Source organism: Nothobranchius furzeri, chromosome 4 (genome assembly GCF_043380555.1).
Source record: "Nothobranchius furzeri strain GRZ-AD chromosome 4, NfurGRZ-RIMD1, whole genome shotgun sequence".
In the NCBI taxonomy this organism is placed as follows: Eukaryota; Metazoa; Chordata; class Actinopteri; order Cyprinodontiformes; family Nothobranchiidae; genus Nothobranchius; species Nothobranchius furzeri.
Genome location: NC_091744.1, coordinates 11,556,797 through 11,575,735, shown reverse-complemented (window position 1 = coordinate 11,575,735; position 18,939 = coordinate 11,556,797). Strand labels below are relative to the sequence as shown.

Here is an 18,939-nt window from a genome sequence, read left to right as displayed (position 1 = left end):
CTCTGCTAACTGATGTGTGCCATATTTCTCCTTCATTAGAGCTAGTCTTTTGTTATCCCTTTGCTCTCTCTTTTCATACGACACACAGGTAGTCATGAGGTTTCTGCTGTCACCACATCTGAATGGGAGAACCTGCTCACTGTCACAGATTTTCATCATCATTTAGCTGAAGGGAAACAAAACCACTATGAGTTCGCCTTTTTCCTTTACAGAGAACCAGCCCACCAAAACAGATGAGTGACCTGAAAAGTACATGATAGTAGAATCTCAGCTGGAGCTAACAATTGATTTATCCAGAAAGTAGAAAATCCTTCATGGCTGATGTATCAAAATCTCTATGATAATGTTAACAAATTCATGTTTATCTTGTTAAAGCTGCTATAGCAAATTTGGATAACAAATTAGCTTGAAACATTTTTCATGCCTCTTAGCTTTCTAATACAGTATACTTATAAATATATTGTGGAGGTAAAAAGAAGCAAAAATTTTATTAAGTGGCTCTTGCATTTCTCTGAAAAACCTCCACCAATAACACGGCTTGTTGATCTCGTAAAACTGCCACTCTTCCCTGGGTCCTCCACTCATTACAAACTTGTGTGGTTAGAAAATGAACACCACTGATGTGAGAAGTTCGCAGCTCAATAAAATCAGAGAAGGAGAAACAGTCAGCTGCTACCACTTCAACTTGAGGACAAACTATCAGAGTCCAAAAAAGAAAAACACCGTTTGAAGTCACGGGCAATAAAATAGTTTTGCACCTAGAAAACTGTGACTGGTGTTTATTGCTCCCTTGGTTCTTCTGGCAATGTCGGTCCCGGGTTCTGTTGAACATGGAACCACTGAATATACCCGAGGGGAGGGGTAAGAGTTCCATGAATGCATTCAAAACCTAGCTTGTTTGCAGATTCGCTATAGCAGCTTTAAAGGAACATTATGTAAGAATGAAGTAAGGGTGACATTCTTTGGTCAAATTTTGGTACTGCAGCCCATTTTCCAAACACACGAGTGACATTATCACTACTGTTCTGTGAGCTCAATAGCTGTTAGCAGTAACGGATCAGCACAAGGAGAGTCTTGATGACAAGCAAAGATGAGTCCTGCACAGTAAGTAGCTAAGTAGATGAACACATTTAAATGTAATATTGAGTTGTTGGTAACTGAAAGAGAAGTTAGAGATGTTTTTAGTTCACAATTTGCTTTTCATTCACTGTTAGCATTGTTAGCTCAACGTTAGCCTCCAGCCTTCTTTACCGGCCTCTTACAGATACAAGAAATAACTTCGGGGCCGCTCCTGTAACTGGCTTAGGTTCTTTCAGTGTCAAAATACAAAGGCTGGCATAGCAGTGTTAACTGGCACAGAGTGGGAAAACCCCACAGGCTCACAGGTTGTAAAACAGACCCTCTTTATGCCTCTTTGGCCATTTTAAAAAGAGAAAAACTGACAAGCAGCCGACTGAGAAGGAAATCTGTTTCAAAGTAACCATCCTTCCAATATGATTGAGACATTAGACTATTTTGTCATAATTTCACTGTAAAATTCTGGCATACTGTCCCTTTAAATAAATACTGTGCAAATAACATATCCAGTCTTAAGCAAATCAGACACATCTAACCATTATATAACTGACAATGTTGGCCTAATTTGTTCCCCTTTTTTGTATTTCTTTGCAAATGAAACAGTAATTTCACAAATCCATTCTGATTCTTTGCACAGTAAAATTTACAAGCTGCTGCTCTTATTCCCATTAAAACTTTTGCAGTTATGAATTAGCACCTTCAAGCTCTCCATGTCGTTCAATAAAAGGTTCAGATTTTATCATTTCAGCAGTAGTACAAATGTGTCACTAGTAAATTATAGGCAATAAAGTGATAATGAGAAAAAAATCATTGTGTCAGTAAATAAATTGCTGGTGACCCTTTTACAGATTTAAACTGACATCAGTTGTCTAGAAATAGTTTTTAGTTTGAAAAGAAATAAACATCTCTCTAGTTCAGCAACATTTAAAACATTACCATAAATTGGTCAATCCCGACTCTGATATAGCTGGGCAGGTGTAAAACATATTCTTATTCACTAGAAATCTGGAAATGCAGTGCTTAAAGGGACTTTACGGAGTTTTGAATTTTTATGCTCGCGCTTGCCCCCTCAGGCCAAAAGCGTAACGGCAGCTTCAATAGTAGGCTCGTGCACGAGGTGCGCATGCTGTACGTGCACACTCCTTAACGAAAATGACAGCTGAGACAGTCCTGTGTGTGTGTGTTTGTGTGTGTGTGTGTGTGTGGGGGGGGGGGGGGGGGGGGGGGGGACGGAGGACAGGAGAACGCGCAGCTAATTAATGAAATAATTTGGTTTTGTACTTTTCTCTTCAGCACAGCCGACAAAGGTTTAAGATGGGTCAGTCCTCCTGCATGCTCAGATCATTCCCTTCCCTTGCTTGAAAAATTGTTCCAAAATGAAAGTTGAACCCACATCTTTTTTTATCTGTGAATTCAATGCCGTTCGGCGAGTCTCAAATAAAAATGTGGGCATCTTACTGTAAAAAAGATATCATTAATGTAAAAAATAAACTCTAACTAAACTATATTCACATCCAGAATCAAACCCAGGTCTTCTACACGGGAGTCTGACATCTTACTAAGTGAGCTAAAGCAACAGTTACAATTTTTGTATCTGTAATATTTATATCCTTGATGACAGCTGAAACAACGTTCAAAGAACGATTCGGAGCTAAAATGGCTATTTTGTTGCTAGTTTGCAGGGAATATCTAGAGGAAAGTAGCTAAAGGTCCTCAGAAATGTAGCTAGGTTCATCACTAGGCGTTAGGAACAGCGACAAAGTCGCTGAGTTGGCACTACCTCTCTCTCTCTGCTGCTAAAGCTACAGATAGCAAATGCTACGGGCTATGCCTGAGCGTGAACGCTCATGAAGCAGCCTGCTCGACCCGAGCAGCTCTCTTTTTCTGAGATTTTACAGAAAAACAGGCAATCACAGTAAAAATGCCAGGGCTCATTCTACAGGACCAGGGCATTGCAGGAGAATGTTTGAAGAAGAAATTTATTATTTCTATACATGTTTTGGCTGTCAAACTTCCATAATGCCCCTTTAAAGGGACAATTAGCAACTTTTTCATATTTTAAAAATTATTTTCTTGAGCCAGGATGTGCTAAAATGTCCTTTTACAAGGTTAATGAAATGCTATCCAGCCCCTATCGCCCCCTGTGACCAGATTATCCCACTAGCAGCTTTGCAGACCGCTCTGTTGGACTTATAAAAAACCGAGTTTACATACCTGCGCTGCAGTCTGCTCCCAGCACGTTTTCTGCATGTTTTAGTTCATGAACACAGGTGATTTGTTTAATTTAGTGACAAATCACATCTCTAGACACTAAGGAAGGCTGGAGACATGTTTCAGCAGTTAGATTAAGGTCTTTAAAAGATGAACGCAGAGCGAGGAGATAAGTTTTGGTTTTGATTCTACAAACAAACAATAGGGTGGACCAACCCAAGTCCACCAAGGTGCCTGAGCTAAGGCCTTTACTCGTAAAGGCTCTACAGATTCGCTGAGTGGGACTTGTGTTAACTCATGCTGATTGGTTGTAACTAAGAAAAAAATAATATGAGCAGATGTTGGCAAACGACAGACATTTGTGAAGTTTGGAGAGTAGCTGGTGAAGTGGAATGGACGATGAAAGAAAACAAGCAGCATTGATGCTGCTTTTAAATCGCAATTTCTGAACTCCCATCACCAAAAGATGTGGCAAAAATCCCCCCCCCCCCGGCAATGCTGTAATTTTTCCTGCTTTGTGGTGTCCTACAGAGCGCCATAAAAAAACAACACGACGTCTGGTCATTGAACACTACATTTTATGTCACACAGCCATAAGGTGCCTTGCAGCAAGAAGGTCCTGGGTTCGCTTCCCGGCCTGGGATCTTTCTGCGTGGAGTTTGCATGTTCTCCCTGTGCATGCGTGGGTTCTCTCCGGGTACTCCGGCTTCCTCCCACAGTCCAAACACATGACTGTTAGGTTAATTGGTCTGTCCAAATTGTCCTTAGGTGTGTGTGTAATTGTCCTGTGTGTCTGTGTTGCCCTGCGATGGACTGGCTCTCTGTCCAGGGTGTACCCCGCCTGATTGCCCATTAACCGCTGGAGATAGGCACCAGCCCCCCCCCCCAGCGACCCTACGTGATCAAAGCGGGTTCAGACAGTGGATGGATGGACAGCCACAAGACCCAAAACATTTCTAATCTGTAAAACTAGTGGGAAACCATAGTGGGTCAAGTTCTTCCCACAGAATAATGAAGATGTTATGAAAACCAATCCGTCTGGAAAAGGTTTTAGTCTCCATGTGAACAGTTGTTTCCAGAGGAGATCAAGTGAAGCCTGGTCCTATGCCACCATCCCAGGTCATTTGCCTTTTACTGTCAGCAGTGCAGCGCGGGGGAATTGGCTAACTGTGCTCCTAACCGCTGCAGATTAGGCAAATAACCTGCATCAGATCCTCATCTGTCTGCCCAGATGGGCTGGCTGTAGGACAGAGTAGCTGGAGTGCTGCAGTACCGACCATCTTCTGGCTGCTATATATTTACTCATTTCATTTTTTCTATTTATCTTTGCCTTTAGGTTCTTCTCTGTTCTCTCATTCCTTTATTGCACTCTCCTTTTAAAACTTCTGAGCGCCTTGGGGAAAGCATAAAAGAAGACCACAAACTGCAACAACCAGCCTTAAAACACTGCTGCTTGTAAGCGCACTGTATCAGATCTCTGCACATCTCTTAAAGCTTGTTACGGATTTCATCATCGTGGTCTTCTGGCGCTAAAAGCTCAGCAGGCTTTCTAGCCAGATCCACAGTTCTAACATGTTGTAAACTCTGAGATGAAATGGACACACGCTGCGTGAGCAGCGGAATCGGTCCTGAGAGGCGTGTGATTTGGACAAGTGAGTCATTGCTGACAGCAACTCTATTTTTTATATATATAATTTTGTTAACCCGTTTATGTCTTTTAACCTGCAAAATGAGAGAAATGTCTGTGCACTTCGCAGCTGAAACATCTGATAAAGAACGAAGTGCAGCCATGATATTCCACTCGGATAAACACAGAAAATGTGCAGAATGAACCAGATCAAACTTTAAAGCACACAGATAGATGGCGTTGCCTTAGTTTTATGCCTGCGATAGGATAGCAACGCTCAACGCTTAACTTAAAGTTAGAATCTGGAGTTTTCCCCCTTTCAGGAATTATGTACAATTGTTTTTTATCCAGAAAAGTGACAGTCTTACCCTGAACTCTGGTATAATGTATGCAATGCGTCCTTATTATTTTGCTTAAGTCACCCCCGCCACAGTTTTTATTATTTTATTGCGTATATATATATATATATATATACACACACACACACACACACACATATATATATATATATATATATATATATATATATACAGGTGCTGGCCAGTAAATTAGAATATCATCAAAAGGTTGAAAATATTTCAGTAATTCCATTCAAAACGTGTACTTGTACATTATATTCATGCAATGCACACAGACCAATGAATTTCCGATGTTTATTAGGTTTAATTTTGATATTTATAGGTGACAACTAATGAAAACATCAAATCTGGTATCTCAGAAAATTAGAATATTCTAAAGGCCAATGAAAAAATGTTTGTTTCTCTAATGTTGGCCAACTGAAAAGAATGAACATGAAAAGAATGTGCATGTATAGCACTCAATACTTAGTCGGGGCTCCTTTTGCCTCAATAACTGCAGTAATGCGGCGTGGCATGGACTCGATCAGTCTGTGGCACTGCTCAGGTGTTATGAGAGCCCAGGTTGCTCTGATAGTCGTCTTCAGCTCCTCTGCATTGTTGGGTCTAGCGTATTGCATCCTCCGCTTCACAATACCCCATAGATTTTCTATGGGGTTAAGGTCAGGCGAGTTTGCTGGCCAATCAAGGACAGGGATACCATGGTCCTTGAACCAGGTGCTGGTGGTTTTGGCACTGTGTGCAGGTGCCAAGTCCTGTTGAAAGGTGAAGTCTGCATCCCCATAAAGTTGGTCAGCAGCAGGAAGCATGAAGTGCTCTAAAACTTCCTGGTAGACGGCTGCATTGACCCTGGACCTCAGGAAACAGAGTGGGCCAACACCGGCAGATGACATGGCACCCCACACCATCACTGACGGTGGAAACTTTACACTGGACCTCATGCAACGTGGATTCTGTGCTTCTCCGCTCTTCCTCCAGACTCTGGGTCCTTGATTTCCAAAGGAAATGCAGAACTTGCTTTCATCAGAAAACATAACTTTGGACCACTCAGCATCAGTCCAGTCCTTTTTGTCCTTGGCCCAGGCGAGACGCTTCTTGCGCTGTTTCTTGTTCAAGAGTGGCTTGACACACGGAATGCGACACCTGAATCCCATGTCTTTCATGAGTCTCCTCGTGGTGGTTCTTGAAGCGCTGACTCCAGCTGCAGTCCACTCTTTGTGGATCTCCCCCACATTTTTGAATGGGTTTGTCGTCACAATTCTCTGCAGGGTGCGGTTATCCCTAGAGCTTGTACACTTTTTTCTACCACATTTTTTCCGTCCCTTCGCCTGTCTGTTAATGTGCTTGGACACAGAGCTCTGCGAACAGCCAGCTTCTTTAGCAATCACCTTTTGTGTCTTGCCCTCCTTGTGCAAGGTGTCAATGATTGTCTTTTGGACAGCTGTTAAGTCAGAAGTCTTCCCCATGATTGTGGTGCCTTCAAAACAAGACTGAGGGACCTTTTAAAGGCCTTTGCAGGTGTTTTGAGTAAATCAGCTGATTAGAGTGGCAGCAGGTGTCTTCTATATTCAGCCTTTTCAGAATATTCTAATTTTTTGAGATACCAAATTTGGAGTTTTCATTAGTTGTCACTTATGAATATCAAATTTAAATGTAATGAACATTGGAAATACATTGGTCTGTGTGCATTGCATGAATATAATGTACAAGTTTCACGTTTTGAATGGAATTACTGAAATATTTTCAACCTTTTGATGATATTCTAATTTACTGGCCAGCACCTGTATATATATATATATATATATATATATATATATATATATATATATATATATATACATACATATATACATATACATAGATAGATAAGCAAATATACAAACATAACGTGAGAATATTTGTTAAACAATGTGCTTTTGCTCTGCTGGTCAGTTACAGGGGTGTGTTCATGAACAAGAGTCGTTGATTCCAGCCATAAATATGGAGGTGGTGGGGACAATTTATGGTGCAATACATTTTTAAGCCTCTGGATGGTGCAGCTGGGTAAAAAACAAACAAAAAAACCTTTGGACTTCTGCTTTAAAAGACGTAGAAAACTGAAAAATCATTTTAAAATTATTTCTGATTATGGTCCTTCTGAGTTTTCATGCAGGATGAACATGAAAATAGTCTCCTACACCTATTTCCTGCTTTAGCTTCTTACGGAAAATAGACAGTGACTCTTGGATTTGAAAATCCTGACAGATCTACATCACACTGTCACTTAACATTCATGGACTCGCCCATTTTGACTCGTTATGGGGCGGGCTGTTGTTGGTTTAGAGTCCAGCAAAGGGCAAGGAATGTCACGACCAGTAAAATCTAACCATTAGCATTAGCAACTACACCACACAGCAGAACTCCTTCAGGTTTGTGTCATTTGTGGAGATAAAACATCAGTGTTGCAGAGCAAACAGTCTGGTAGAGTCGTGTTGCTGTTAGCCAGTCTTGTCGCGTGAAGCTCAACTATGATGTGGAAAATTTGTAGTTCCTGAAACAGGCAGACCGGAGCTTTTTATCCCCAGAGTACGACTTGGAAGGCATTAATTCCTACAAGAGACCACTGCAAATGTATTGGTTAAATGAGTGTTCTACACTTTTAAGGGATGTAGGCGGCTAAAAATCCATAAACAAAATTGTGTTTGGGCCTTTTATTTGTAGTTGATAAACAATAATAAAAAACATAAAGAGGATGTCTGTATAAAGGTTATGAAATATTTTTGAAAGGCATTAGTTTGGAGAAACGGAGATTAGACCAGCTATTGTTAGCTCATCATCCAAATGGATTGTTGCCATCTTAAAACAACTAATTCCATAGAGATGCATGCCAATTCTACTATTTCAACATTTACATTATCATCAAACTCACGTAACACAGTTATTTAGACACAAACATTAGTACATTCTTTTTTGGCTTGCACCCTGCAGGTCCTGCAGCTAGCTGCTATTTGCATTTGTCTGTAAAAATATAATTTTTGTTTAATAAAGATAATGCAGCATTTATGGAAGCGTAAAGGTTTATATATTGGACTTTGCAGACACTGATATGAAAATTTGAAAACTAAAACAATCCATTTTGGTCATAGCTGTGCTCTGACTAGCTGTTAGCTTATCAGTCGTATCAGACTGAATCTGTTTTCTCCAAAGCAAGACTAGCCCTAACCTTACCTACAGCAGAGCAACAATTCATTCTTTTTTTATTTTCTACTTTAGTTGCCTGAACTCTTTTTTAATATGTAGTAGATCTGTTTATCTTTAAAATGGAATGAAATGAAAAAGAAGTCATGAAATTTTTGACCTCCTGAAGGACTTCTCTTTTCCCCACCATCACTCCATAACACACACTTCTCTCATTTTCATTATTTTCCCAGCTGGAAATTAAAACCCCACAAATTACAAATGCGACAAAAAAAGATGAAAGACAAGCAGCAACGTGAGAGTTGTTTCAGCACGTCACCATCCCCCTGGTTCACTTCTGACCTTCAGTTGCTTGAGCAGCTATTTAAAATAATTGCACAAATAATCCTATTTAAGGGCAGCACTCCTCAGAGCCAAGAGCAAGTCTGCTAAACCAATTACATTAATTAAATATGTGGAAATGCTAATTTTATCTCAGAGAAACATATTACACATTTCCCCTTTTCTTATTTTCAAAACAGACATTTGCATAAAAATTGGAAAAAGTGTCAATAACTCAAAAACATGCCTCCATAAGAAGAGACTGAGTTCAAACTGATTTAAAAGACATAGACAGGTGTAAGAAGACACTTTTATTTGACCTTTAAAATCTTTTTTACAGCTCAGTCTCCATTTTTGAATCATTTATTTATTCTACTAATGAGGTTTTCACTTCCTGTCTGCTGTCTTTGCCCGCCCATTCAGCCTTCAACGATTATCTGCCCCCTTCTGTATCTGCTTTCAGCCTTTTCAAATCATATTAGTTATCAATAATTAATCAACTGCAGTTTGCCCACCGAGCTTGTTTAGCGACGTCTGTCATCCTATTAGTTTGGTGCCAAACCAGATTAGAGGGGGTGGGCACGGCAACCAGTATTGTGACTGTGCAGGGAAGCTGTCAGGAGCTATAATAACCAACGCCACTTTATCGACTATCCACCACCTCCTCAGAGCTCCGGCGGACAGCATGGAGGCTGAGCCATCTTCTAATCGGCCAAAGCAAAATGCAACAGAGACAAGCATCTCACAATGGAAGGAATGTGTAAAATGAACCGTCAGCCACAACGTTCCTGAGTCTGGCTCGAGCTAAAATTAGCTCGGTGAGAAAGTACCACTAAGAGGGACGGTGAGAGGTGCAGAGTGATTGCTCAGAAGGTTTTGTGATTCATAATAAGCTTTTAATTTGAAATAATTGAATGTGTTTAGTAGAGCAGAGAGGCAGTTGATGTCAACCTAATGGGCCTTTTCCCCTCTGTTTCCCATAAGGACCCCTCTAATTATCCTGCTGCTTCCTTTGGAGTATTTTAAAAAAACATAACCAACATGTATAAATACGTTTTTAATAATGTTGTTATGGCTGGGATCATTCTTGTTCTTTATTAAAAGGAACAGACTGGTTTTGTTTTAATATTTAAATCATTTGCAAGCAAACCATGAATTAAATGCTCATACACGAGTTGCAGAACTTACATTTTTCATTTGTATTTAACAGATATTTGCATATTTCCTAGTGCCATGTGAACTTCCAGCACAGATTTAAGCCAGACAGTAATCTATGACTAAACCGGGTCTTCACTGAAGCAAACCATCCCAAAGACATCCTCTTCACCTCGTCTGTTGGACTCTCTTTGGTCCCATCGGGGACATTCTGAGACTTTATTGTTCTTTTAGCACATCACAAAGTGAGACCAGGTCCAGCTAGGAACTCAGATTCTCACAAACCAGAAATACTGATGGAGAAATTGGGCAGTGTCGTTTGCAAATTCCAGCAAAACGTTTTCAATTCAATTCAAAACTACTTTATTAATCCCAGAGGGAAATCGATTTTAAATCCATGATGGTTTCATTGCTATAAAAACGAGAGGAAACATACTGAATTTTGTTTATAAAACTTTGGGGAACATTTCAGTATGCTTGGACGTCTGCAGCAATGCGTGAGTGAAAACAAGAACAGGAGGGGGTGTTTTCTTACCAGTAATGTTGTCCATCTCAGCCAAAGTCTCCTGATAGGAGCTGATGACTCCTCCATATTGCGTCATCACCTCCTTCCTCAAGTTGTCCCAGTGTGGAGAGAGCTCCCCCAGCTCCTGAAGATCATGCACCCTACAAACAAAACAAACATCTGTGAGAAATTATGGCTATTTTTGATGAATGTTCCCACCCATCCATACATTTTCTATACCCATTTATCCCTGTGCACAGAGGTGCCCACGTCCAGATACACAATGTAGGATCTCTAAACAAGCTAACATGCATATTTTTGTAGTGTGGCAAGAGAAAAGAGGAAAACTATTAATTTATTTGGGTGGGTGGGGGTTCAAAACCAAAACCACCGTTTGCAGAATTTTTAATATTTATAATTTATCTGTCACATTTCTGAGGTGATCTGATGAGATTTCCTACCATGATTTTGGTTAACACAGGTCTGGTTTGATGGACTCCTTGGTACCATACAACTGAGCTACTCTAATAGCAGATCAAGAGGACCAGAGATCATTCCAGTTTTAGTCAGGTTTATTATTCCTGACACATTTTGGATGCCAGTCATTATCCTGTTGTAAGACGAAATTGGCTTCAATCAAATGCTTTCCTCCCACTCTGACCAAATGTCCTATTATACCACCTCTAGATCATCCTGCTGTGCAACCCAGCTGCCAAAAGAATCGTCAAATAATCACATGGCCTTTTAAAATGTCCCCCACCTGCGGGAAATAGGTACCAGCTCTCCTTAGGACTAAGTGGTTTCATAAATAAAAGAACAGATGAAAATAGATGACTTGAATTAGCAGCCGTAAGGAGACTGATGGAGATAGTAGCTAATCTTTTTATTGAAGTAAATTTGATCAAGTTTATTTGTGAACGGGATAAAACGTGATTCCAATCTTTGGAGCAGTAGAGAATAAATACAATAAATTCCACCGATGCATGTGTGTGTGTGTGTGTGTGTGTGTGTGTGTGTGTGTGTGTGTGTGTGTGTGTGTGTGTGTGTGTGTGTGTGTGTGTGTGTGTGTGTGTGTGTGTGTGTGTGGTCCGCTCTGTCCTCTCTAACCCCCAGTGAGTCATGACAGATGACTGCTCATATTGATCCAGTTTCTGCTGGAGGTTTCTTCCTGTTATAGGGGTGTTTTCCTCTCCACTGTCACTACATGCTTGCTTAGTATGAGCATTGCTGTAAAGTCACTGACACAAACAACTGAACTGAAACAAGTCAGTGACTCGATGCAATCGGCTGGGTTTCCTCATGTTAGAAATGCTGAACCAACTAGAATAATGAACTGCACTGATAAGTAGGTTTAATAGGTGCCTTGAGATGACTCTTGTGATTGGGTGCTACATAAATAAACTGCAGTAAACCAAAACAATGCAACAGCTGTTGTTCCATTTTTTTTCTTGTTGATAATTCATTGGAGACTTCATTGTCTCAAGGTGTGACTGGTTGTCTGACTCTGCTGTTTGTGTCCCTGTGATGGACAGGCGACCTGTCCACGGTGTCCCCCCACCTCTCGCCTGGTGACCACCAGAGATACGCACCAGCTCTCCACAATTCTGCAAAGCAAGTGATAAAGATGGCGAGCACACACTTCACCTCACATCATCCTGATAAACACATCCCTGAACCTCTGATTGTGCAGCCTACTTATTCTCTCTGCCCATTAAATAGTTTCAGCTAATTTTGTTCTTCTGCAGTTATATACTGTAGGAGGCCGCTCTTTATGAAACAAAGCCCAAAATTACCTCTGGTGCATCCATTGATGGAAATAAATGAAGCTACGCAGGGCAGTACATGCATTTGTGGCTGTGCTTTTATTGTCTCCTCATTTGCATAGGAAAGGCAAACATCTAACAGACAGATATCCAGACCTCCAGAACACACTGAAAACTAAATTACAGTCACATCATAGAAATGAGAGACTTGATGGGATTTATTATACCATTTAGGACACTAATTACAGTCACATGGACTGTTTTCATGACAACATCCATGTTTAGAGGTTATGTCTCACATATGTGTACAGCATGTGTTTAAATGAGAGCACTGTTGATTCTACTTAATGGTAAGATCAGGTATGCGTATTTTTATGCATAATGGTTCAGCTCTGACATCACAGCGCTTCGGAGTGCTCAGTGGAATATTTCCATGTATATTAATCATTCCTGACCACTTTGAAGTATTTTGGTGGAATGGAATGAAAAATATGCCTGAGGAAGAGTGAAGTGACCATGTTAAAAAGGTCACGGTCAAATGGGCGACCGGATCCCCGAGTATTTCAAATCATAACGTACGTAGAGTGTTCTAACCCTGTCTCATTGTTATATATAGCTTGTGACGTTATCAAAATCTGTCCAAATGAAAACCACAACATCTCTCTTTTACTTTTTGACCAATAACCATCAAGTAGAAATAAAAAATTTGAATATGAGATCACCAACGGTGAAACGAGTAACAAGTCTGCAAATTAGTTTTAAAAAACAGAAAAAAACTGTGGAGAAAAAGCAGACCATGCATGAAGTTTTAAATTTTTCTGACTCTTAACAAGCGTTGAGCCTGAAACGATCTTTAAACAGAGAAGTGCCACATGCTGAGCGACTGTACCAACATGCTCTGCAGGTGGTTATGAGTAAATTATTCTGATGGTGTTGTGATGGAAGACAGAAAACTTCCTAACAACGCAGCTATAACAAAGCTAACTGTTAGGAACGAAGGCTAAACACAGTAATTATAGGATTGTAGGTCATTTTTCAGATGAATGTTTTTCACTTTTGATAACTAAATAATTTATTCAAAAGAGAAGGACGAAAAGACCAAGTTTTATTTAAAAATGTGCAATAAATGAGATTTAATAAGTTAGAATGCTGTAAAATCTTGGCTCAAAAAGCAGGACAAAATATCTAACAAGTCGTTAGAAACAAAATAAACCTCTAAAATCACTCCTGGTAACTGAAGCTTGAGGAGCGATGATACCACGGTTGCTAGATAATACATTTGTTTCTCAGCAAGTGGAGTCTCTGCACAACTACACCCCAATCCCCAGCAGTTTCAATCAGATATATTGTTCCCAGTGCGTCCACTTATGGTTTGAAGTAGCTCCTAATACCAAAGGACCACTTGGAACAATCAGGTGGCCAATAAGCTCACATTGTCTGATTTGAATAGCACGATGCACGACCCGAGTGAGTTAGGATGGTCCTAAACTAATGCCTGCAGTCATAATACATCTTCTTGGACTAAATTTGACTCCACTGCCCTTTAGAGCAGTCCTTCCTAATCTGGGGGTCCCGACCCCACAAGGGGGCGCCAAAGCCTCTCAGTGGGTCGCCAGGACCTCTCCACTTTAAGGGGTTAAAACTTCATTTATTACTTGTTTATAGCCTACATTATGCTCACATTGTGTTTTTCACGAGTGAAAAGTTTACTGATATTAAGACAGGAAATGATTAGTACAGAAAAAGTAACACACTTTTAACAACATTTTGCTCAGCTCACTGTTTTATTTTCAAGTGTCAAAAGTTCATTAAAGATAGGACTGGTTGATTAATCACAGTGTTTACGGTAAATAATCTAGTATAAACAGTAATATACACATTTAAGTACATGTTGCGCAGTGCATTTTTATGTGTCAAACGTTTATTGAAAGGAATGATTGATTTATCAGTGTTTACAAGACACAATGTGTTCAGAAAAGTAATACAAACTGTCAAGCACATTATGCTCTGTTTGGTTTTGTTAATGACTTTGTTCTGTACTGGAGCCTACTATAACTGTTATCTATTGAATCAAAGCATATTAAAATGTGCTTGAACAATTTTATCATTTCTTAATACTGTTTGTACTGGAAGAGAGAATGGGAGGGGGTCGTCAAAAATTTTACTGGTAAAAAACTGGGTCCCTTGGGAAAAAGGTTGGGAACCACTGCTTTAGAGACTGGTTATTTTAAGTCTGACGTGGAGGATCACTGGGTAAATATATGTAGATTTACCAGCTCACATAATTAGGGGCGTAAAGCAATGAGACTAGGATTAGAGATTAATGGTTCAGATACTTTAAAGTGGGATTTTGTAGGAAGAATGTATCTGACCTGTTCTTTGAATAACCTCAGTTTGGAGAAACAAGTCAGATCTGATCAGATTGATGTGCTAACGGCTACGCTAGCTGCGACTGTTCCAAAGTGGATTTCTGTCAGATCTAAAATATTTCTTATTAATAAAATGTCTAAATTTGTTTCCATTGGTTTTGAACACAGCATTTTTAAATGGGATACATTTTGCAGTAAAATGTTATTTAAATATAAATGAAATTCCTTCAAAGTTGCAACTGTTATATTCAAAGAATTTAACATCTATTACATTATGATATAAAAATTTGTTAAATATTTTTTGCATGAATCTCCATGTAGTAATAAAAATTACAATTTTTAATTAGATTTGTTACATTAATCCCTGCTCAGCCTAGCTGTTAGCGTATTAATCTAATCAGACAACTAATCTCCAAAATGAGGTCATTCAAAAAGCTCTCTTTAACAGACAAAACACACTCCATAAGAAAAAACTATCACCTTAACCCCCAATCCACACCGGGAGCGTCTGCAGCGCGTTACGGCAGCAGCATGTCTTTGTGTAAAATAGAAACCATTACACTCTACAGTTTCATTCACACTGGCCGTGGTGTGGAACGTTTCAGGCGTGTACCAGAGTCGTTGCACCGCGCTGCTAAAGGTAGGACTGGGTTCTTCTGGGACACGTCAAGCCCCGCAGTTAACATACGGCTAGACAGGAAACCACACATGGTATCAGTGTAAAGCATATGGTACATTTTTTAAAATAAAAGACTATTGCAGAGTTACTATTCCTTAACTACATAATGTCTTTACCGGCAATCGAACAGCTCATTTGCTCCCTGCATCTTTTGAAGGGAGCATTGATGTGCTTTTAAGCATCTGACTACACGGACCGCGGCTGAGTCACAATGCGTCTGACACGCTCCGGGTTTGAATTGACTCGAGTAAACCACGCTGTTGCTGGACAGTTAAGACAAAATAAAAAAATAAACAAATAAATAAATAAACAAATAAATAAATAAAATAAAAAATACCAGTCTTTTCTATTATTTTGTGTTGCAAGACTGCAGTTATCCACTCCAGTCTTTGCTCTATCATGGCTAGTAATTAGCTTGTTTATGCTTTAATGATGATGTCTTCAACACTATTAGACACTCATTTACACAATTCATCAGCAAAACAAAGGTGATGTGACTTGCTGTTCAAAGGGCCACCAATAACAGGTACAATATTCCTTAGTCAAAAAGAAGAAACCTGCTTTGAAAGACCTGGATTAACAATTTAAGATATAAAAAGTAAAGTAGTTCCTTTTTCTAATGTTTATAAATGACCAGGTTCAGATTTGTTTTAGATATCACAAAATGTCTTTAAAGCTTTGGGGGAAAAACAAAAATAAATAAATAAATAAATAAATAAAATAAACTGTCACACATATAAAAGCAGTGATGGTTAATTAACAAGAGGGAGAACACTCTTTGTTCACACATTAATAACAAACTTGGCAACTGTTAATGAGCAGGGTTTTATTTACTGAACACACACACACACACACACACACACACACACACACACACACACACACACACACACACGCACACGTGCGTGTGCGCGCTCGAGTAAACCATCACCACCAGAGGGACAAAGAGAAATCAGCTGTCTCTCTGCTTACTCACTTAGATTAAGGCAAGAGTTTAGGCATCAAAGCCAAACAGAGAGGAGGAATCTGAGATTATCTCAGAGAGGTAAAGCAACTCTGCCACCCACCATCTAAAGCTGCACTCAGAGCTTTGCAGCACTAACTGAATCATTAAAAACCCTGAGCTAGCATCGACGTGAACTCGGCTGACAGAATGAAGGCTACATGGAAAGAAAGCACATTTTAAAGAGGATTATAGGAAAAGTGCATGAACAACAAACCTCAACACATCATACACAAGGCTAATGATAAATGTAGAGTTGGAGGATGATGTGTGTTTGTGAGCAGGTTCAATTTTATAGTTTCACACCACATCTTCACTCTGTTGAAACATACAGCAGGGCTAAAGATGAGGATGGATTCCATCAGTTTGACAAGAAAACTGATGACGCAGCTTGTCCAGCGAGTTGCTCGATAATGCTGCTAGTGTGTGAGTCGTGTTTCAGCATGTGCACGTGTCCTTGAGTGTGACTCTTTGAACGAGCTCGATGAATCCCAATCACAACAACCCGGTCGTTGCTTTTTCCGGTGCCTACACTTTGTATTAGAACATAAAGGATTCATGTGGAGCGGTATGTGTATGAGTGTGATCCTTTGTGGGTTGTGTGGTTAAAGGGTTGCCAGGGACAACAAGCCAGTTGCAAAATAATCCGTCTCGACAAACACTGCTGAGGCCTGAGGGAAGGGGATCTTTGATGCACTTGGAGACTCGTGAAACATATCCTGTTGTTAGTGTAGCATCGTTCATGCTCAGCTTTCACTTTACTGAAGTCACACTCTCAAATCCTTCATTTGACGGCATGCACTCTACCTGCTGGCAGGAATTTGACCTCTGCATTTAACCCATCTAGTATTTAGGAACACAAACTGTTTCAGTCAATAAATATCCACAAGGCTGGGGAGTCTACAGCGCAAGAGCTTGCTCAAAGGACTTCCTAGTATCAGGCACATGCGGGGGGGGGGGGGGGGGGGGGGTGCTTGAGAACCTGCCCCTTTTGTCCAAAGTGCCCTTTTTCCAGTTGTTCGTCAGATTTTACCGTACAAAACTGTTATGCTGTGATACCTATCAGGCACTAGGGCCATGCAGAGGCAGCCACCTCAAGCTGAAGGCTATTTTCCCTTAGACCCGCCTACAAGCTCACTGATTGGCTCTGCCGCATCATACTAACGTGTGATTGGTTGTCCCTGCTGTCGCTCTACCTTGTAGCCATGGAGACGACAGACCGGTGTTTTGCATGCGGGCAGGAGTCTGCGTTCATCTAAGTTTTTTTTCTGCCTGCTTCACGTCAGCTGGATGGATTTTAATATCAGAGCTTTTGTTTACGTGCGTTTGAGTCCGTGGTTAGTGTGTGTGGAGCAGAGTCAGGTAGCTGCATGTCTGGGACCGAAAACGAGACATGAGAGAGACTTCTCCTGAAGTGCTGAAGAAACACACAACAAAGAATTACAGATGTTAATATTTCTCACTCTAGATTCTCCGGGTCATAACTTCTGAATTACTAATCGAATAAAAATAATTCAAATGGTTTATAACAGTACATAAAACGAGCTTTCCAACGAGGTATTACATGATGTAATTCATGTTACTCCAAAAATCGCTGAAAGCTGAGGTTTTTCTGGAAAAAGGAGCAGAGTTACAAACATTTTGCACTTTTATTGCAATTTTAAAGCCGTAAAACAAAACAAAAAATACCTGTTATATTTATGGTATTAACTCATTCACTGCCAGCCGTTTCCTGATCGCTAACAGCCTTCGCTGCCAGCGTTTCTCACCTTTTTTACTGTTTTTTTAAGAGTCACAGAACGTTGTGCGCTAGCATGATGTCGGTGCCAAAACAACCAAAACAAAGAGGAGACTCACTTCTTACATCAGGAAGAAGCTGCGTGTTTTGAGCATTATCCATTCTTTCATAATCCGTTGTCGAATTGTGATCGGCAGACGCTTTTCCGGTTCGCGCCTCATTTTTTTTACAGTAACGGCCCAAAACGATCTCCTAACACATGGATGTGTTGCTTCCTGATCATGTGATCTGTGACGTATACGGATGAAGATCGGCTTCAGGGCTGAGGTGTTTGTTCTCTCAGCGCGGGGGCTCGTTCCGATGCTCAAACAGTAAAAAAATGCAAATGACGACTTTAGTCGTCAATGGCAGTGAATGAGGGTTAACCGTGATACATTTTCCGCCTCCCACAAAGAGATGGTAAAAGTGAATGTGAGCATAATTATATGCGTTTTATGACTTTATTATGTATTTTTTATTACTGACTATTACTCCAAAGGGTTCAAATGAAGGCAACTGGACTTATTTGGTTTCTTTAAAACATTTCACTTCTCATCTGAGGAGCTTTGTCAGTTCTAACTGGAATGTCGGAGAGTCAAGCTAATAAGCTGTAGCTGTCTGTTGTTATTTAAAGAGCAGAAACTACTCTGAGTACCCCGCCTCTCTATCTCCTGATGAGTCATTAGTCTCTATTGAGAGGGAGTCGTTGTGTTGATTAGATGCAGGAAGGTGTGACCTAGACTGAAACTGAATGAGATTCAAAGCTGCATTATTGGTACTGGAAAGGTGAAACCTAAGCCCCTCCCCTATTTAAAGTGGGGTTTTCCACGTTTGACATAGATAGCTTCTTTTACTCCTCTCCCCATCTATCATCTCTGTCCAGAATGTGTACTTTGTACACTAGTGTACTCCTTCATCT

The 18,939-nt window shown here is 40.2% G+C and overlaps 1 protein-coding gene across 6 annotated transcripts in view; it reads right to left on the bottom strand.

The window, feature by feature from the left end:
- The window catches only part of inpp4b (inositol polyphosphate-4-phosphatase type II B), a 290,844-nt gene that overhangs the window by 89,934 nt on the left and 181,971 nt on the right, over window positions 1-18,939 (bottom strand). For all 6 annotated transcript variants that reach the window (XM_015965572.3, XM_015965579.3, XM_015965584.3 and 3 more), the window contains one exon: window positions 10,460-10,590. In XM_015965572.3, the coding sequence (XP_015821058.1) occupies window positions 10,460-10,590 (131 nt within the window). The remainder of the gene's footprint in view (window positions 1-10,459; window positions 10,591-18,939) is intronic.